At 41.7% G+C, this 22,525-nt stretch overlaps 1 protein-coding gene across 3 annotated transcripts in view; it reads right to left on the reverse strand.

The window, feature by feature from the left end:
• Window positions 1-14,412, reverse strand: part of LOC120893220 (band 7 protein AGAP004871) — a 53,497-nt gene extending 39,085 nt beyond the window's left edge. Inside the window, exons 1-3 of one of the 3 annotated variants that reach the window (XM_040294979.1) lie at window positions 14,309-14,412; window positions 12,930-13,252; window positions 12,752-12,769 (exon numbers count right to left, since the gene is read on the reverse strand). In XM_040294979.1, coding sequence (XP_040150913.1) covers window positions 12,752-12,769; window positions 12,930-13,104 — 193 coding nt within the window. In that variant the 5' untranslated portion in view covers window positions 13,105-13,252; window positions 14,309-14,412. Of the gene's footprint in view, window positions 1-2,775; window positions 3,755-12,751; window positions 12,770-12,929; window positions 13,253-14,308 lie in introns of those variants that run through there. The other 2 variants (XM_040294980.1, XM_040294982.1) reach the window with 2 other exon arrangements.
• Between the last annotated feature and the right edge of the window lie 8,113 nt (window positions 14,413-22,525).

A 22,525-nucleotide genomic window follows, 5' to 3' on the forward strand; every position in this document is an offset into this window, starting at 1 on the left:
GGAAACTTTCTCCACGAAAATAAAGCGCATCCCGCAAAGATAGCACGGGATACGGTTTCACTTAGCTGTCTCACTTTCTGTCTTACCTTCACTGGTTCCAATTAATGTTTCCAGGATTACGAAAATTAGTTTATCTGGAAAATCATAAAAACAACAATAATTTGCTGGTCTTGGAGGTGCACCGCCACCTTTCATAATGGTGTTTTTGTGTAGCTACAGCTATACATTCTATCATGTAAAAGCACCTCTAAATGTTGGTATGCTTTAGGGGTTTCCCGAGAGTTTTGCCCGAGCCTAATGCTGCCGCGGTATTTCTATAAATTTTCCACATTTTTACTACCTTATCCAATCGCGCCAACACACCAACGGGCTCGTTTTCATAATTAAAAGCCCCTTCCACGGTCAAATTACTACCCGCACTACCCTTGATAGCAGATGGTATTTTACCCAGGTCAACTGGGTTTGCGACACACAGAACGCCAGAGTACGGGAAAAGCCAAAAACCTGCGGTATACTCGGTTCCTGTGAGATAATTAATCAACTTTAGTAGTAATTACGTAAATCCTTCTGGGCAAGGCGAGTGTACGTTCTCGAACCCTTCACGGATGAAGCTTAAAGGCCCATCGAGATCGGTTTCTTACGCAGGCGGAGGATATGTATGATGGCAAATAAATTTTTAATTATGAGTTTGACCTTAAACCGTGGTTAGTGTTTACGATTTTATTTCGCTAAAATTGTTATGTTAATCTAGGCCAATGTTTCACTCCACATCGAATGCCAATATTATACATTGTTGCTTTTTATGCTTGTATTGCTTTTTGTTTCTTTATTTTACTTTAGTCTAAAACTACCTTCGATATGTAGAGTGTAGTGTCCATCATGCCGGTTATATTTATTTTACTGTCTGAACAGCATTGGTCAAATTCTAGTACTCCCAGACGCGCATCAACCGTTATGCAAAATAAGCGGCTGCTTAGGGCTCTGAACTCACAAGCGGGTCCAAAAACATGCCCCTCCCTACCCTCCCCTCCTGTCCAGACAGTAGTAGTAGTAGTAGAGATGTTTATTGTGGATATAAAGAAAAAAATACATATAGAATCGAACGTTCTTTAACATTGGGTACGCAATGTGCTCTCCTCAATAATCGGGAATTTTTATAGCATAGCTGAGTAGAATATATGTTGTTTGCTGATTTTAAATCTGAGTATATGGGAAAAGTGCAAAAAAAACCCATGTCCTGTCCTGACAAAAGCAAATTTTCATCTCGATACCTCTCCGGTAGAGAATCGTTCAATCAACCTTTCTGCTGGACACTTCAGCAGGGTCTACATTAGTCTGGCCGCTAAGGAGCTCTACTCACGTTCTTCTGCCATTACTCGCCATTGAAAATAAAAATAAATACTTTATGTCCTACGCATTATTACAGACGAACGATATCAAGGTATGATAAATGATTTAAAAAACAGGTATCCAACTCGATCTGGAATCGGCTTGCAACCTGTGTAATGTAGGATTTATTTATGATTTCTTTTATTCCTCATTGCTTGCATATATGTGCCGCTAGGCAAACAAAAGCATGATAAACTTTTTGTTCTATTTATCAATGGGGATTACATTCTTTTCACAATATATCTTCCGACCACGAGCCAGTAGAATCATAGGAAACCCCAAACGTCGAGAGATCCAGCTGTCGCAGTGCACCGAGTTCGAAGCCAACGCTGCCAGTGCAAGGCTCGTTCGCAAACTGGTGTTACAATTTTGTTTACGACGCTTACGTCCAGGGCTTGTGGGACTGTGCACTATCTCAAAAGGATACTGTATACATACTGCCATGCTGAATGTGGGTGGGTGCAAATTTTACTGACCATACCATACTCGGTAAACAGGGTTAGCGGTGGAAAATCGCTGCCTAGTGGTTTGGGTGAAATATTTGCGCTATTTTTCACACATGTTTTGTATGTGCATCAACGGCCCCAGCCATTGTCGGGAAAGGATGGAATTTTAAAGAGTTGATTTATTATAGTTGAAATATCTGCCATGCATAGAAAACTAAAAGTACATTAACCAATATTTTATAGCTAAAATTATAACATTTGGGAGGTTACGATTAAGGTTGATGAAATTGTTTTTTATATATTTGAAATATCTTTGGTAAGTAAATTATAGGAAAAACGTTGTAGTTTGCTGTATAGTACGATCAATAAGAAACATCTTTCATACTCATCCAGTCCTGAACATATCATCATGTTCTATGTAAATACTTCCCGCAGCAGATGTTACAGACGAGTATATGTCTATAGAGTTGCAGAAATCGCTATCATCAGCATATTATTCCACTCAATGAATACCTTATTGGAAAACGCACGACACACCACCTCACCGACAGCAGGTTGGCTGAGTGCGTCTCAACCACAACCACATCCAACCAACTCTAAAACACTGTCAGCATTTTGTAATACTAAGTCCCATCGACTTCGACATCGAAATATCTGCAGAGAACGCTGCGAGCACGTGCGTCTAGGACGCGTCGTAAAGGATTTCACAAATTACCGAACGACTACGTATGCTGCAGCAATTACCAAAGAAGAGGAAGTTTCTCCGAGCGTGGAAAAAAGTGAAACAACAAGACCATTCATTTCCTTTTGCCACCAAAGAGATAGTTCACGTTTGACGCATAGCTGATGGATCCTGTCTTACCAAGAATTAGTAAGTAGTCCTAAAAAACCACAAACACTAACACAACAACATCTCCTGTTCCCTCCATATCATACTGACCTGATGTGTACATGGACGAACCAGACGCGGTAGTATCCGGACGTCGCATTGAACTGGCACGGGAGTTGTTGTTATTGCCAAAGTGCAACATTTTGATGGGATGCGTCGCTGGATTAATAGTCGGTGCCATTCAGTAGATCGCTTTTGCACGCGGCTCCAAACCAGCATGCACTACTAACCACGAGTCAGTCACACGGTTGCACACACTTCTACTGCACTAATGAACGCACCGATGTCTACAGCCACCACCACCGGTGCAACCCTATGGCTTCACACCTTAGAACAACCGCAAAACTGTCAACGCACCTTGCGGATTTATCAGCACAGGTCGCAAGCAACGAGCAACTCCCATGTGACAAATTATACCCGAGCAGTCGGTTACACTATCACGCTCTACCTGATAATACCCAGAACGAGTGGGGCACTCCGCTAATTCCGTGAAATTTCCCCCTTTTTACGTGACTAATGAACTGGAAACTGATAAACACACGTACACGCCCAACACGCTTCACATGTGGTATGGTTAGAGTTGGCGCAACGGAAGGCGCATCAATTCACTGCGGAGGCGTGTGGCTTTTATTTTGCTCGATTGAACTATTCTTTGCTCCTTGACAATGGATACTCCCCCACGGTTTCACTGTGTCGTACTAAAGCCCAACAATAAATTCACACGATTACACTAAACGCTCCATCACTGGGTGGAAAGTACCAAGACGAATGCTATCAAGCGCGTACTTCTGACGCTCCCATGGAATTCCCGCGGTTCTGGTGAAGCTTCCAGATTTCCCAATTTTACACTGTTTTGCATTCACACTGGCACAAGTTGTCACAAATTATTCCACAGTGGTAGTACTGCGATTAAAAGCACTCGAAAGTACCACAGAACGAAGCACAGAATCGAAATATGTCGTACATTTAATATTCATGTGCGGAAAAGTCCACCTGACTACACGCAAAAACGACGTACCAACGTCGACTAACGCCAGTCACCCACGGACGCTCTCCTTGAAGGTGGTTCGAGCTAGGCCAGGTTTCCACCAGCGCCACCCATTACAAGCACTGTCAGAAGGACCATCGTATTTTGCTCCTATTATGCGTATGTGTGTGTGTGTGTGTGTGTGTGTGTGTGTGTGTGTGTGTGTGTGTGTGTGTGTGTGTGTGTGTGTGTGTGTGTGTGTGTGTGTGTGTGTGTGTGTGTGTGTGTGTGTGTGTGTGTGTGTGTGTGTGTGTGTGTGTGTGTGTGTGTGTGTGTGTGTGTGTGTATTCCACCGATCTTACTACAGGTCTTCGTCGGTTCACATCAACCGGTTGCTATGGTGAGTTTTCTACGTTCATTCGGGTCGCTCAGTCGCTCGTTCATCCACCACCTTACAGGGCAACAGCTCCAGTTCACCGAGGTACTCAATCCTTATTTCAAAGCACCAGAATCCTTAATACGCTGAGCGCCAAAGCAAAATGATACGAAGTGGTACTCACCAACCACACCGTGTTATCGCGTGTAGGTATCGCGTAGGTATCTTTTTCCCACATCACCATCACTCACCGAGGAACGTCGATTCACCGAACGTTTGAGTGAACGAGGCGAGTGATTTTATGTGTACACTTTTCTTATTTGTTTTTAACACGACGAGCCACGCCACTGCCCTGACGCTCCGGCAGCCCATGGGGCAGGGTGAAAAGTGAAACGAGTCGGAGGGAAATTCCATTCCACACGCGAACGATTTCTTTATCGCAATTTTCCGACAAACACCCGTACAATGTCGCCTGCCAGCAGGAACAGCGGAAAGACACGCTACAAGTGTGCACACTAGGACCTTCGGAAGCACACAACAGAGCGTACCGAGCGTTTTGCGTGCGATGGCCAAAATCTTACCGTACAACAGTATATCATGCATAAAAAGCTTTTCGCTACCAAACGGTACTAACGAACGTGTTTTGCAACGTTTATTTAAGCTAATTTAAGTAAAATTTTGATACATAAAAAAAGCTCATGTTTGATACATAAATGATAAGTTACTAGGAAATAAAGTTTTTCACAAATGATTATCGAAACGAAATTTATGTAGCACGAATATATTGTAATTAGCCAAAAAAGCACTGAAAAAATAAACAAAATTTAACGAAATCACAAAATACATCAATTAGTAAGAAATCACAATCACAAAAAAAACTATAGTTTACCACATCATATAAGATTAAAGCAACTGCTATACCAACAACAGCAATTAGTAAGTAGCCTAACAATTGATTTAGAAATCAATTTTTGGAAATAAAAATGAATATTACTAGTGAAGTGCGAGCAAACCAGAGCTTCAACATAGGACACGCATGCGTTCGTTATACGAATCCCAAGATCGGTGGTGGTGATTATTCACGCTCCGCAGTAGACTCTTAAACGCCCGAGATCCGAACACGAATCTTCAACCAAGAACTCCGTAGGTGGTATTTGGAATCAACATACACACATGTGATTTTTTTTTCGCAGCATTTCTCCACTAACACTAACACTTTAGCTATGTGAATGTGTGCATAGTGTGCAATATGACTTACATGCTTAAGACCAAAGCAACCTGTAACTGGTACAAGCAGCTTAGCTCAAAAAGGGACTGGCCATCCTACCATCAAACACTTCTCCCGTAAAAGGCTTTCCCAGCGCTGCGTCTAGGTTTTGTGGTAACGAACATGACACAAGCACACTAAGCTTTGCCATTCAAAGCTAATAGCTTGTTGACTAGTAGTATTCACCAACAAACCGGCGAATTCTAGTAAAAAGAGGATGGAGAGAAAGACAAAAAAGCGGCAAAGATAAATATGTACACTTTTTCCTCGTTTCCCATTTTCTAGCTTCTTTTATTCCAGCGGCTTTCGTGAAAGGGCCGCTCGGTGCACGGTGCACGGTGTTTGCCGTATCGCTTACGCTATTCCGGCACCATTTGACTACGATCCCATCAGCCCTGTGGCTATCATTTACACCAAACGAATTGCTCGTGCCCCCGAGGGTGGATTCTGATTTGAATTGAGCAACTATAATACACTCCCGCCGTAAACTCGGATGTAGGATCTGCTGTGGCTTGCTTTATTACATGCCACCCTTCTGGTGTTTCTTCATCTTTGTATTACCCATCCCAGCGTTGCGCCATGAGCCAAACCCACTAATCATCCGCATGATTTCTGATGTCCGCTGAGTCGCTAACAAAAACCCCACTCTCGGCAGCAACAGTGGTCTGTGGTCGGTTCCACCGCCCACCACAGGCGTCACATTCTCAGCTTTTTTTACAACTTTTATTTCATTCGCTAACTCTCGGCTCGTCTCTCTCTCTCCGTGAAGCTATGAAGGAACGGACTGTCACACACTGTCGCATTTTCTCTGTCACACACGCACACAGTCTCACTTAACGGCTACACGTACAAAATGGACTGTATAAGTTGGTGTCATAAAACAGTTTTCCCGTTTCATTTCTCATTTCAGAAATTGCGGAATCTGACCGTTTGCGAAGGGCGGTGTAAGAAAATACGGCAGAGTTTACTTAAAGTCTGCCTCACCGTCACGCTTCGCACCCGACGCAATCACTGTTTCCCACCGTGGACCGTTGTATGGTAAAATCCTTTACGTGTTCTCCTGCGGGACCACTGATCCTATTAAACTTGTGATGATATCTGTGTGGCAGTTTGTGTGTGTGTGTTTTGGGGTAAATATTACATGCTTGGTATGTATGCTTAAAATTGTCACTACATTTTTTATATGAAAAACAACAACAAAACTTTGAACGATTCAAAATATTTCATCTAGGTATGGCGCATCCGCGTGGTATGGTCGACATTGCTGGTTGGACATTTTTGTACCGCGTTGTACATTTTTGTTATCTCTCAGAGCGCATGCAAGGGAAGCGTATATGCGTAACAGACATAATAGTTTACAGACGACGAGCATGAAATTTTGACCAGTATACGTACACGTACGTGTTTGGCCCAATCTGATTGATTTGACTGGAGGCAACGAAACATGTTTGCTGACCTATTTTTGAATCATCATGTTGGTCGGAGGTTGGTAAATTCGTAAACAATCAAGTTTTTTGTTAAACGATATCAGTTATTTTAATGAAGTAAAGCATGGAATCGTGATTTTGAGTTTTATATTAATCGTTATATAAAATATTTAAATGAAAATCCATTAATTGTGTATTACTCAACAAATCTGTATATCTATACAGATTTTAAAGCAAAAACCTTAGAATTGGAGCCTTAGAGTGTGTTTTTAAACATACGTAAGTTAAAAAAGGGTATAACTTGATAAGTGATGAGGTTTATCTATTTTTCATAAAATGACCAAATTACTTTCGCAGTCAAAGATTAATGAGGACATAAACAAAAACCATTAGTCAATCCGTTCTAATCCATTCAGATAAAGTTGGCATGATTGTATTTAAATCCGTTCCGTATGTAGTTCTACACTGACACTTGTTTCTCATTTTCTGCACTCTATGTTTTGTTAGTTTGATGCCAATCACATTGTTGTACAAACGATTGACGTTAATTATGAATTATATCGTGCGAAAACGCCAACCACATGCGTCCTCATAATTAGCATCGCGTTATCCACAAGCAGGAAGATTGAAGCATGACCGGATGATAAAGAGCGCTACATTTTCCTGGAGCAAGAGCAAGCAAAACCAAACACATCTACCCCTGCGCACATTTCGAACGAACACGTTTTTTGCCACCAAATTCCCTGATGAGGGAAAAGTTTGATACACGACCGGGTGATGTGATCCTGCCGTTGTGTGTTGTGTCCCGTCGTAAAGCGGTTTGACATCGACACCGACACATTTCTATTCAGCGGCCGTTCAGTGGCTGTTCAGCTAATGTTGGTGTTCAGCAAAGCTCTGCCTGGTAAATGCGTCACACGTGCTCGACAGCTTGGAAAAATTAATTTTTAAACCAATCACTCTTTGCCGACAGCAGACACCGTGCAGCGAATGATGGTTTGGATGAGACAAGCAATTTGTAAAGTGTGATCCTGTAGCACTTAATACGAACATTGCTCGTTCCATCCATGGCGTAAAATATTCCATCACTTTTCATCGGTGTAAAATTGTTTAACAAATTACAACCACCGTCAACAACGACCATTTATTTTGTAAAAACTTTCACTCCGTAAGAATGACTCTTCTAATATCTAGTAAAGCTTGTGTAGTCTTTAAACATTACTACATTAATTTTTATTCATTGAAACAATGAGTAATTCGTGTTATAGTTGCCGATTGATACTACAAATAACATTATGAAATTATGTAAAAATAAATAGTACTACTGTAATATTTATCAGTTTTTGTGTGCTGTTTTCATAAAAAAAACATGAATAATCGCCTTCATTTGCGAACTATTCGAATTTGCCGAACGGTCCACCATATGAAGCTTGAACCACCAACGGGCATGTTGTTAAATCGTGCAGGATGACGAATGTACTACGGAACCGCGCAATTCCGTACCTAAGGAACGTTTTATATGATGATTCAAACTTTATTAAACAACATGAATGTTTAGCGAGTGATATCTTGAAACGATGTTTCACCCCTTCATGTCAAAACTAAGTTTCTACATTTTTCATTTCATAAGGCCATCTTTCCCAATCTGACAGCGGTGAATGCGATAGCCTCGAAATGAATTTCCGAATCCGAATAACCCGCACAGGTTTCAACAAAACAACTCTTCATAATTGTATGTCTCGCAACACAGTTGAAACTTCCCTACCATCACTTTCCTCTCTTGCGGTGCTTATTTGCAATGAAATCGTACAAACACTTTTCTTTTATTCTCAAGGTAAGGTCTATAAGAACCTACAAGATTCTACCGTGTCCCTAGTGAACGATAAAAGTTTGAAACGTGATGCCGCGCTCGCATGACACCGGGAATGTGAAGAAATCTGGAGCTTGTTGCAGCAAAAGCCGCACGTAGCATACTTGTGTTGAATGTTGAAACTCGACTTGAAACTGTTTTCCCTAAATGCTAGCCACCATAGAACGTGGACGAGGTCAGCCTGGCCAAAGGATATAAAAAGCTAAAGCTTTTGACGTATTTCATCACATTTTCCTTCTTTTTTTCAAGAGTATGTTTTTTAAACATGCTTTTCGTCATTAATCGTGCTTCATTCATCATTTTTTGTATTAGTAGAGCCACATCAAAAACCTACCCACGACACAGTATACACGAGCAGCTTAGTTTATTGGAGGAAAAGGCTGCACATAAAGGTTGAGTGTTCAATTAAAACCATGACCTTCTTTAGTGTAGTGTGCCGGATGGGTTGCAGTTTTGGATGAAAGTGATAGGTCAACTCTGTGCAGTGTATATAAGCTACACTTGATCCAGATACTGAAGTTTTTATTGATTTTCCCGGCTATCGTTCATAAGCCCGTTCCGTCCCGTTCGCAGCTTGGATGCTGTCTTACCCCACAAATACGACGTAGCCCTCAACGATGACAAATTGCGATAAGACGATAATGAATTCTGCCGCAAGGCTCGAATAAGCATCCTACAACTCCAACCGATTTTTACGCCAGTCAATCCTTAGGAATGCTTTTTGATTACCCTGCAACCCTTCAGAGAACTTCAGAGTCACAAGATCAAACCAACGGACTGGAGAGTGTCCTCAGCACTGCCTCAAGCACATTGGGCTGAAGTTAATTTCCTTTTCCTTACATCTTGTTGGTGCTGTGCAAGAAAGTGTTATTGCATTTACTCTAGTTTACAAATTTAAAAATGAGATTGGAAAGTTCTTTTGAAAATGGCTCTTCCACTTCTTGCTTTACCAAAAATTTCAATTAATGAACTGGTTTATCAGATATTGTCTTTGAATAGCCAATGTGTTTTAAAAAAGGGAGCTGATGATTTTGGAGACATTCAAAGCTCAGATTTCCCAAAATAATTTCCTCAACAATCATTTATAAAGACAGATCTGTAATAAGTATAATGAAGCTTGTATTGTGGCCGAGTTACCATGTGTTTTTTATGTGTTCCCTATTGGTAACGGTTGAACTCCCAGACCACTTTCACTAATGTACATAACCATGCAAAGTGAGTATGCAAATGTAGCGATACGCCATTAACAAAAAGCTCTCGCTTCTGTCCGAATTGATTTCCATTATTGAATGTCAAGAAAAAATATTTGACGCATATCATTGAATTAATCGTAACATTCCCCTAAAAGAAACCGAAGTTCACGCAGGAATACGAAACTCATGGACATGGTTGGCAAAAGCGAAACCACCGACCAATCCCAACAAAGGCACAATGGCTGATGAAGTTTCCTTAAAAACTCTCCCGTTTTGTGCCATACCAATGGCAAACCCGACTGGTAAGCACATAACAAGAACGTTTTTTTCTACTGCTAATGGTTTCTTGTTGCTACAACGACTTAAGGTACCCACAATCCTCAGAAAACATTTCCGTCAGCGTGCGACCGTTGTAACCTGAACCTCATTACTTCCCCAACACCGCTCTTACTACAGAGAGAGGATTGCCCCCACCGTGACCAAGCACCATATTATGGAGCAAGGCACGGTGACCGCATCTTGAAGGTGTTGAGTGCAGAGTGAGTCGTGGAAAGTTGCGTGCTTTCTTCGCTTTGCGATTGTGACTTTTTTCCAATTGAATGCCAATAAGTACTGTCGTCCCGCACTGTTCGCATCTGGATTGAGCGAAACTGGTTCGGAAATCCTGCCATTTGACCAGTTTGTAATGCGGAAACGCTTTCTGTTATCTGCCAGGGTAAACCGTCGTATGACCACTAGCTACGAGTGCTTTTAGAGATTTGCACGGTAGTGTGAAAGAAAGGCATCTGTAATCTACGCTTAAATTCTACGCAGTACAGAAAATCAACGAACTCAATGTGGGGGATCGATTACACAAAATTCAGGCCTAATCATAGTTTACACTCTAAGCTATACGAAACGAATGTGTCCACGAAAGACCAACTTTATTTCAAATAAAGTGACAAATATTTAATATACTTATTTAAACACTTATTGTTTAGTATTATCTTGTATGGATCATGTAAAATAACTGATATTGAAGTGGACTCAAACTCAAATATGACATTTAAAGTATAGCTCATAACCATAGATTTTAGTTTTTAATCGAAAATGTTCTATTAATTAGTATGCGTTAGGACTGGAATGGAATTATATGGATTTATCAGATAGCAAACTGTGATGTGTTACTATTTTATATTATTACGGCAGACAGAAGATATATGAAGCAAGAATAGATTTAAAACGTATTCTACTTATGCTACGCAATATGCAATTGCGAATATTCATAATATGATCTTTGATAAAGGGACAATAATATGAAAATGTTTTTTTTATTAATTGAATTTTTTACGTATCGACGTAGCAGGACAACCAAGTAACATTTATTTATTTATTTATTTATTATTATAGAGTATCGAGCCTCCATGGCCTACATACACAATTAAAACTAATGTCTTATAAACTATGTGTTCCTAAAATTAGACGTAATGCAATCTCGAATGACGCTAGTACATTTCGGTACACTAAAGGACAGGTCTACAAAATTTGAAAATAAATTAAAATTCTTGGACATTAATAACAACGGATCCCTAGCACAGAAAAGACGATAACGAAAGTCAGTTATTAAAAATTGTCGAGTTCTTAAAGGTCTAGTAGGGACATACAAATTTACATGACTTAGCAATAGAGGTGCATCGATTCTTCCAGTTAATAGTTTGAACATAAAAATTCCTTGGGCAACCATTCTTCTCTTTTCCAAAGTTTCAAGCCCTAACAACTGACACCTCGTATGATAAGCTGGTAGCACGTCGTTATGTCTCCACGGAAGCCGCTTAATAGCTACACGGGTAAATTTTCGCTGGATCCTCTAAAGCCTCTCAATTCTAGTAACTTGCTCCGGAAACCAAGCAACTGAAGCGTACTCAATCAAAGGACGAACAAGGCAACAGTAAAGTGATTTTAAACAGAGAGGGTCATGAAACATTTTGCTACTTCTAATTATTTGTCCAAGAGTCCTGTTGGCCCTAGCAATTACGTCGTCAAATTGTTTGTCTAAATAAAGTTTAGTGTCTAATATAATGCCTAAGTCCCTAACAGTTTCAGATCGAGGCAATAAAGTGTCAGAAAGAATATAATTAAAACATAATGGAGTTCTCGCACGAGTAAACGAAATGACCGAGCACTTACTAACATTGAGTGACAAACAGTTTAAGGAACACCAAAGGTTAAAAACAGAAAGAAAGCCTTGTAATCGGAGACAGTCAATAGAACTACGCACAGGAAAGTACATTTTAAGGTCATCTGCGTACAGTAGCACCGGGCAGTCAGGTATAGCGTAAAAAATGTCATTAATAAAGAGATTAAATAATAGAGGCCCTAAAATGCTGCCTTGAGGAACACCAGAGACCCTGCTAAATTCACTAGAGATGCAATCTCCAATCTTAATACGTACTGAACGACGCGACAGATACGAATTCAGCCACCTAACTATGCTGATATGAAAACCAAGTTTTAAAAGTTTGCTAGTCAAGGTATGGATATTGACGCTATCGAAAGCAGAGTGAAAATCAGTGTAAACAGTATCTACTTGGAACCCTTTGTCTAGCTGCTTGTAAGTAAAATGCAAGAACTGCACTAGGTTTGTGACGGTGGAGCGTGCACATCATGGGTTCAAGTCCCGTATAGACTGAGCCTCCGAAACGCAGAACGAATCATCGGTAAACCAAACAAATCCATCAAACCAAACAAAACAACAGTTATTGTTGCAAATAAACCGGCAAGTACTGCTTGTGTATACTTTACAATTTATACATGTACTATGCATCAAACACAAACTCATGTGTACAGCAATCTCTTAGCAGAGTGTTTTGTAATGTTTATTCACTTCAAAATAAACATTACGCCTCAATGCATACATCTCAATATCTAAACGGAAATAACACACTTACCATAGTTCCGCACCTGGGCTTTAATTTTGAACAAGCAACAAAAGAGAATGGAGAAAAAAAAAACTAGATTAATTTCAATCGGATGGACTGCGGGCTGATGTTCAGTTCTGTTGTAAAATGCTGAAACGATTTCAAACCATCGATCTTTTTTTTTGCCACTCAGCAGAAGGACACTTACTTCCCATTATTTTGTTCCGATATTCGTCATCGCGCCTCCGAAACGACGCGTTCGTACTGATGGTTGCAATGCCATAACTATTTGCTATTCCCGATGCATCTGCACCACCATTGGTGCCACTGCCATTACCACCGTTGACTACAGGTGGTCCCATAGGATCGAGTGGAACCATCATTTATGTAAATATCACGTTCAGTTCACTTGTGCTGCAGTTTCGATACTGACCAAGATTGCTGCTGCGGTAAATTGCACTTTAAATGTATCAAACAGGCACACATACCAACACAAACATACACGCACACTTACAAATAGCTAATGCACGGCTACATAGTAGACTCAAATTAAAATTAAATTCATCTGTAATTCTCTTATCCTCTAGGAAAAATTGTAGCAATAATTAGCACTGCACTGGCCCTATAAATACAGTTAATTGTAGCATTAAACAGTGTTAATAAAATCGATACAAACGTTACGTTGTAAAGTTAGATAAAAACCCTGACATCACTCGAGGACTGACTCTTTGCTGTTCTCTATTTTTCATCGATGATCGTATCAGCCCGATATCGATATTAATTCACATATATCATTCTCCAATGACGCAGTTATTAGGATGAATTATTCACCCATTCAACACAAATGCAGTTCCTTCTTTTCAAAAATGCATATTGACACTGCATGGTACAAGAAAGTTGTTTCAATCGATAATCGTAACTGAACAGAAGTCGAATCGACTCCGCTATTTTGAGCCCTTCCTCGATGTGCATTTTATATGAAACGTAACAGTCTAAACGTAACAGTTCATATAAACTGTAGTTGAGGAGAGGCACATTGAAATATGTACAAAAATTATTTTATAACATTTTTCGTTTTGTTCGTACAAAAAGAGTATAAAAAACAATGAAGGTAAATTGCGGTTCTTTGATACACTATTGTTGCTGCATGACGATGTTTCACCACACAGCCAAGAAAGTAATTCTACTAATGATGGTCCTGCTATTCAAACAACACAACAAACCCATTTGCCACCCACCGTGCACTTCCCGGAAATGCCTTAATACGTATCAACATTCCATTCCTTAAAACCGACGAAGCAACACATCATTTCGCTGAAAGCTTTTCCCACCACCTTGGCAATGCAACCAACTGACCACTGAAAAATGCAACAGGTATTCCTCTACAGCTTCCACAAATTGAGAGGCAGGTGGCTGTATAATCAGCTGACCGTTGCTTTGGTAACTGAAGTTCTAAGCCGCCCACAAAAAAAAGAAAGAAAGAAAGCTTGTAAAGTAATATCACTAAAATGACAAACAAATATGTTTTACACCAACAAACGTCCAGCGCCGATAGATAAGCGAACAGAAGTATATTCTTCAACTAACCGAAAAACAACACTGACCGGACACTGCGGAATGTTCAGTTGACGATGGTTTCCCGATGCTTTCCTAGCTGCGAACACAAGCAATACGTGTTGTGCACTGAGTGAAACTTTTCATTTTCGACTGTGTCTCACTGTATGTGTCTCACGCCTGTTCTCCCTTTGGAATGATCTGGCGATGCAGTTGACATAGTACGGGCAGGGCATTCGTTCTGCCTGCAACAACTGTGCGCAAAGAAATAAGCCACCCTACTCCCACCCCCTCCCACTCCCTCATTACAAGTGAACTCTGGGTGAATGTGGCCACCGAACCCACCCCAAACCACCATCCCGGGAATGGATGTGTAAAAAAGTATACAAATAAGCAAAAGCAAGACGATCATTAAAACCATACCGCGCCTCATGACAAACCGCACGGACTGTCACTGAAAGGAAAGCGGAAAGCAACCCTCAACGGAGCCTCTTTTGCTGGCTACGTGAAGTGGACGTTGGTAGGACCGGGCCACTGTTACCGCAGCTGCACCGACTCTCATGTCTCTTGAGCTGCTATTACCAACTGCAATACTTTGCCACTATTTTGTACGTCCCCTTTTGCTACTGCTTTTGTGTTCTAGTATCCGGGGCGTTGCATTTTCATGCAAATGCCCATTACGCAAAGCAAATGGTGCGAGTTCTTCTTCCTCCCCCCTTCCCAGGGCCATCGTTTTGAAGGCCGATGCTATCCGTGTCACTGTTAACGGCTGATGGAACAAATCGAACGTCACATAGTAATAATTCATAAACCAATAGTCCTGTTTCCTTCGCTACTCGGTATTCGTTATGAGTGCTTGAATTAATTAAACAGTTATGTTACTTTTCACTCAACATTTCTCAACAATTACTGGTATCATTCGTCATCTGGGGTGTATTATCGAAATTCATGGCATTTGTACATACATTTTCATTCAAAAAACTTCAAATCTGCATTTGTGTAGTAGTTGGATGATTTAAAGTGCTTATTTTCTATAAAAGGTGATTTTAGATCTGATGATTTCCAAACATCCTTACATTGTCTTACACTGTTTTTTTAACAATCAAACTGTCACAAATAATAACTTACTTACTTACTTATCCGGCGCTACAACCGCTTTGCGGTCTTGGCCTGCCTCAGGAGTGTCCGAAACCGCTCACGGTCTCGCGCCTTCGTCTGCCAGTCCGTTATCCCGGCCTTAATGGCGGACGCCTCCACGCCATCTTGCCACCTCAATTTGGGCCTACCACGCCTCCTCTGTCCTTGTGGACGGCCTAAAAAGACTTTACGGGCTGGGTCGTCCGTTTCCATGCGTACAACATGGCCAGCCCACCGGAGCCTGGCGAGCTTTATACGTTGTACGACAGTGAGGTCGCCGTACATCTCGTATAGCTCGTCATTATAGCGGCTCCTCCATTTTCCTTCCTCACATACGGGGCCAAGTATCCTTCTGAGCATCTTCCTCTCGAACGCGGCTAAGAGAGTTTCGTCAGATTTGGACAGTGTCCATGTCTCAGAGGCGTATGTGAGTACCTATATTCTTCTTCTTCTTCTATGGCTCAACAACTGTTGTCGGTCAAGGCCTGCCTGTACCCACTTGTGGGCTTGGCTTTCAGTGACTAATTGGTTCTCCCCCCCCCCCCCCCCCCCCTATGGGGATAGCAGGATAGTCATTCCTACGTATGATGGCACGGTCTATTTGGGGATTGAACCCATGACGGGCATGTTGTTGAGTCGTACGAGTTGGCGACTGTACTATATAGACCGGCTAGAGTACCTATATACCGGTGAGTATATAGGTGATATATAGTCCCAGCTTCGTCCGTCGCGACAGGTTCTTTGAGGTGAACTGATTTATCAGGCTGTAGAATGACCGATTGGCAGCCAGCATCCTTGCACGCAACTCAGCTTCCATGCTATTGTCGCTGCTCACCTTTGACCCAAGATAGGTAAATTCTGTGACGACTTGCGTGCGTTAACCTATCTTTAATAGGTAATCAAGTAATAACAGTTGTCGAAAAACATCTTGCATGTTTTGAATAATGCTGTTCACATTGAAAACTGAGGAGGAAAACAGTGTAAAGTAGCGTACAAAATCCAAAGGAGGGAATCAGGCCAAACAGGTTCTCAAAGACTCTCCAAAAAATAAAGCAAAAGAAAGAACAAATCACAAATAGTTCACTATCATTCACAATTAGATGATAACAAATAGTAGAAAATGATAAACAGTAGTAGTAGTGCATATTAGTTTTCAAATGATTGAATATCTTCAAATACAGTGGAACCCCTCACAACGAGTTTAATCCGTTCTAGTGACTCACTCGTTATACGAAAAGCTTATTATGCGGGAAGCTCTTTTCCTCAAGCATAACAAGATTTAAAAAATAATAATGTGCTTATAATCTCTATTATAAAATTCTAGTAAAGGCTGATCAGCTTTACTTTCCAGCGGTAGCTTGGATGTTTTTTGCTTAGTTTACATCCATACAATGGCAACCACATCGACTATAGAAAACGCAACGCTGACTTAGTTTTTGGTATTTTGAAACGTATGGAGAACAATGATACAAATTACAGTCAGAATTGAATAATTGAACTTTTTTCCGTGGTCTTTTTTCTATGCATGGGCCTAATTTTTGGTTTGAGCAAAGCTAAAGAATGTCTTCTACTACATGTAAGTAAAATGTTCCAATCAGTGGTTCAAAGAACTGGATCCGGATGTATGAAAACGTTGCGAAAACATTTATACGAAAAAGTAACTGAAACAAATAACCTTCTTTTAGGAGTAACAGGACATGCCGGTCTATACAGGCTTTCGATACTTAGTACCACTTAGCCGGATAGTTAATCCTTGATTAGGGCGACGGTCCATGGGACGGTCCAGGATAAAAATAGGAAAATTGGACTGGGTGGTTCGATTAGTGAATCAGATTCAGGTACTATTCAGGTCCCGAAATATATAAGGAAGCAGTATCTGGGCTAGGAATCATGATCTGTTTTTGGAGCTGTTATACCGATATATATATATATACAATTTAAGTACCGGTAGGGTAAAAATATCAATGTAAGGGTACAAATGTACTTTAATAGATTTAAAGTGTCAGGAAGGTAAATTTATGAATATTTTAACAGAAAGCAATGGGAATATGTTTTATCTTCGCAATCAAAAGCATTTTAACCATCAAACACAACAAATTTATGAAAAAGGTATATTTTTGTGACTGCTTCGTTGTACCTATAATGGTGGTATGGTTCCTATAGTCGTAGTATTGTGTTACTATCGTGTTGGTAAACAAAGATACCTAAAAACTGTGTATAATACACACGGAACTTAGTTTGAAGCTGTTTTCAAATGAATAGTAACAATCACATCCATAATATTGTTTTCTTACATAATTTGATCGTAAAAATGTATTAAGTGTGATTAGTGATTGAAATATTAACTAAAAAACTTTATAACTGTAGTCTTTAAAAACCAGTAAGAGAAAGCTTGATTCGAAGTCGGTTATTCACTCAGTTGAATATACGAATTTTTGACTTTTTTGGTAAATTACTTACAGGAAACTCATTTCCAGTGCTTATTTTAGTGTAAACAATACGAAATGTTAACAATATCGCGGAAAAAATCTAAAATGTTCGGTTTTTACTAATTTAATATTTATGACCACTATAGCAACATGGCTGATTTTTGTACCTATAATGGCACTATGGTAAAAAGAAAACAAATAAAAATGCGAAAATATGGTCAAAAGGCAATAAATATTAGTAAATCAATAACATTTCACGAAAGTTGTGTCAAAAAAATAATAATTGCATTGTTATGTGGTCATTTGAAACGTTAGCAAAAATATGAGTTTTGAAATCCTAAGGATTTTGGAAGAAAGTTGACACATTTCACAAAATATGTTGTGTTTCTATCACTGCAATGGCCCAATTTAACTTTTATAGCCTTTTTTAAAAGAACAGAGAACATTAAACAATGAAATAAATAAGTTAATTGTTCTTAATAATCTTATTATCACATTTTAGAGCCATACTACCACTATTGTTACTACACTACTATAGGTACGTTTACCCTAAGGGTCAAGATATTTTTCAGATCCGGTATGGGAATGGGATCAACTTCCCGACCGGAATGGATCAGGATTAGTAAAAAGGATCAGTAAGGGGTTAGGATCAGTAAGGGGTTAGGATCCGTTCCACGATCAGGTTCATGACTAATTATAATACCTTTACGGGAATGGAATTAGTTCCAGCACCAGAATAAGTTCTATAAAACTTCAGGATTACATGGGTTTGGGATTAATGCATCACTTGGAATTAAAAACCACATGGAATTTGCGTTGTATTTTAAGAAATCCGTTGCCTGCAGGTTATTATATACCATAGAAATTATCTTGCATAACCCTGTAACCGGGCCAAATTAACTAGTACAAACAAATTAGAAGATATTGTAATGGGATGGGATCCGAAGCCCCATTGAGGGATAATACAGGCTCTCCCATCCAACTCCTATTCCGACACGTCCTCGCCGTGCAGAGTGGTAACATGTGTCACCACATATCCAAGCTTGGGTACACGGGCTTGACCCAACCCCTTGGGCGGATGGTGGCACATGGCGAACCAGGAGGGGGGTGGGTATCCCGGGAAACTGGGTGCCTGAACGTCGGGGGGGCAACCCGACGCTAAACAAAACGGTCACGTGGGCGCGGGGCCAGTCACCCAGTCCCATGAACCAACGACTACGGAAAGCCACAGAAATTTTCGAAACGGACATCCCGATACCGACCATACGCAATGCCCCCGGACTACTCTGAAAATGGGCTCATGGAACGTACGCACTCTAAGCGAAGCCGGAGCCTTGAAAAAACTTGATGATGCCCTAGCCACACTGAGCATGGACCTCGTAGCTTTACAAGAGATTCGGTGGCTAGGGAACGGTGTGCACAACAGGCGTGGTAAGCATTGCTACGACATATACTACAGCTGCCACGACCGCCACCGCGTGCTCGGAACGGGTTTCGCCGTAGGTCCCCGGTTGAAACCCGCAATCATGGATTTCAAGGCTATAAACGATAGGCTATGCACCCTGCGCATGCGAGGCAAATTCTTTAATATAAGCCTCATAAACGTTCACGCCCCTACCGAAGATAAAGAGGAAGAGGAGAAGGACCTTTTTTACGGCCGCCTCGCTAGAATTGTAGATGCGTGCCCCAGGCATGACCTCATAATCATCCTGGGGGACTTCAACGCAAAAGTCGGTAGGGAGCCAATGTACCGCCAATACACTGGCTGTCACAGTCTGCATGAGCACAGTAATGATAATGGTAGAAGATTGGTCCAGTTCGCCGCAGCGAACAATCTGGTTGTAGGAAGTACCAAATTTGCGCGCAAAAAAATCCACAAGATTACGTGGGCGCACCCTTCAACCAGATCGACCACGTGTTAATAAGCCGCCGACGACAGTCGAGTCTGTTAAATGTCAGAACATATCGAGGAGCCAATATCGATTCCGATCACTACTTGGTTGGCTTAGTGATACGTTGTAGAATCGCCCGCCCCCGCGCCAATGGGGTCGGAGAAAACACGCAGGCTCGGCTCAACACGGACTCTCTAAGGGACATTGCTGTCCAACAGGAATTCAAATCCGCTTTAGAAGAGTCTCTACTACCAGAAGACAGATACGAAACTACGAGCGAGAGGTGGAACGCTCTAAAAACAAAAATAATAAACTGTGCAAGAAATATACTCCCACCACGTCGTGGCAACACCAAATCTGGCTGGTTCGACGATGAATGCAGACAAGTGACCGAACGTAAGAATACTGCATACCGAGCAATGCAGCAACGGCATAGAACGCGGGCATGCGCAGAGGAATATTCACGGCTTAGACGCGAAGAGAAACGAGTTCACCGCTCCAAGAAGCATGCTTTGGAAAAGCAAAACATGCGGGAACTCGAGCAAACCAGAGAGGCGTACGGACCGACACGAAAGTTTTACCAAGCGATAGCAGGTCACCGAAACAACGTTGTACCTAAGGTAACCTGCTGTCGCAACAAGGATGGAGATCTGGTCAGTAACCAGCCAGAGGTCCTCTCGCGGTGGGCTCAGTACTTTGATGAATTACTCAATGACCAATTTAGCGAACAGCTAGAAGCGCCACTAGCAGATAATGTCATCCTACTGCCACCTAGCATAGAAGAAACACGAAAGGCTATCCGTCGGCTGAAAAATAACAAGGCACCCGGAACCGACGGAATTGCAGCCGAACTGGTCAAGAATGGAGGTGCACGACTAGAAAACGAGATTCATCAAATTGTTACTGAGGTGTGAGATAGCGAATCGATGCCTTGTGATTGGAATCTCGGCATCATCTACCCCATATACAAGAAGGGAGATAGGTTGGACTGCAACAACTACAGGGGTATTACGGTGTTGAATACCGCCTATAAAATATTCTCCCTGATCCTTCAGGATCGCCTTGTCCCGCACGTCGAAGAGATAGTAGGAAACTATCAAAGAGGATTCCGAAACGGAAAATCAACCACTGATCAGATCTTCACCATGCGGCAGATCTTGGAGAAGATGGCTGAATACAAAAACGACACATACCATCTCTTCATAGACTTCAAAGCCGCATACGATAGCATAGCCAGGGTAAAACTGTACGACGCTATGAGCTCTTTTGGAATCCCGGCCAAACTGATAAGGCTGGTTAGAATGACTATGACCAACGTCACATGCCAGGTTAGGGTGGATGGAAAACTCTCAGGACCTTTTGCTACCACCAAGGGTCTGCGCCAGGGGGACGGGCTTGCCTGTCTCCTATTCAACATGGCGCTATAGAGGGCCATCCGCGAATCGAGGGTGAAGACTACGGGTACCATCTTCTATATGTCAACCCAGATCCTGGCATACGCTGATGATATAGACATCATTGGTCTGCGGCTCTCCTATGTAGCAGAAGCCTACCAAAGGATCGAGAAGGCGGCAGAGAACCTCGGATTGCAGATAAACGAGGCAAAGACCAAACTGATGGTGGCAACATCAGCGGGCCCGCCAACAAATAATCAGAATCTACGTAGGCGTGACGTGCAGATAGGTGAACGCACTTTTGAAGTCGTCCCACAATTCACCTATCTGGGATGAAAGGTCAGCAACGACAATAGCATGGAAGCTGAGTTGCGCGCAAGGATGCTGGCTGCCAACCGGTCATTCTACAGCCTGAAAAAGCAGTTCACCTCAAAGAACCTGTCGCGACGGACGAAGCTGGGACTATATAGTACCTATATAGTACCAGTGCTCACATACGCCTCTGAGACATGGACACTGTCCAAATCTGACGAAACCCTCTTAGCCGCGTTCGAGAGGAAGATGCTCAGAAGGATACTTGGCCCCGTATGTGTGGAAGGACAATGGAGGAGCCGCTATAATGACGAGCTATACGAGATGTACGGCGACCTCACTGTCGTACAGCGTATAAAGCTCGCCAGGCTCCGGTGGGCTGGCCATGTTATACGCATGGAAACGGACGACCCAGCCCGTAAAGTCTTTTTAGGCCGTCCACAAGGACAGAGGAGGCGTGGTAGGCCCAAATTGAGGTGGCAAGATGGCGTGGAGGCGTCCGCCATTAAGGCCGGGATAACGGACTGGCAGACGAAGGCGCGAGACCGTGAGCGGTTTCGGACACTCCTGAGGCAGGCCAAGACCGCAAAGCGGTTGTAGCGCCGGATAAGTAAGTAAGTACTATTTGTTTGTCATTGTTTTAGTTTTTTTTTATTTAAAAAACACAATTTAGATCCATTTGTGTCGGTGTGAGGTATTCCACTGTACATAAGAAAGAGTGGGATATTTGACTGGCATCAAACAACCGAATCCGTTAAATTGTATCTTTAATGAATGTGGCATTATCATTTACTTACCCACACTCGGCCTTCACAGGCTGCAGAAGAGTCCGTAATTGCCAAGGTTTCAACTCAGATCGACGTCGTTGCTATCAGTTATGTCGATCTTAATGGAGAAATGGATCTTGCCACATTGACGCAGACCTATCCCGCTTCATTTATCTTAGAGCAGCCAGAAAGGTGTACTCGTACTGGACCGTCCGATGTCATTATACGATTGATATAGTTATTCCACCAAAGTCTGGTGATCTTGACTCGCAGCCGGGTAGTGAGATCGTTCGGTAACTCCTTGTATAGCGGATCCTAA

The sequence above is a fragment of the Anopheles arabiensis genome, chromosome 2 (genome assembly GCF_016920715.1).
Source record: "Anopheles arabiensis isolate DONGOLA chromosome 2, AaraD3, whole genome shotgun sequence".
NCBI classification, from domain to species: Eukaryota; Metazoa; Arthropoda; class Insecta; order Diptera; family Culicidae; genus Anopheles; species Anopheles arabiensis.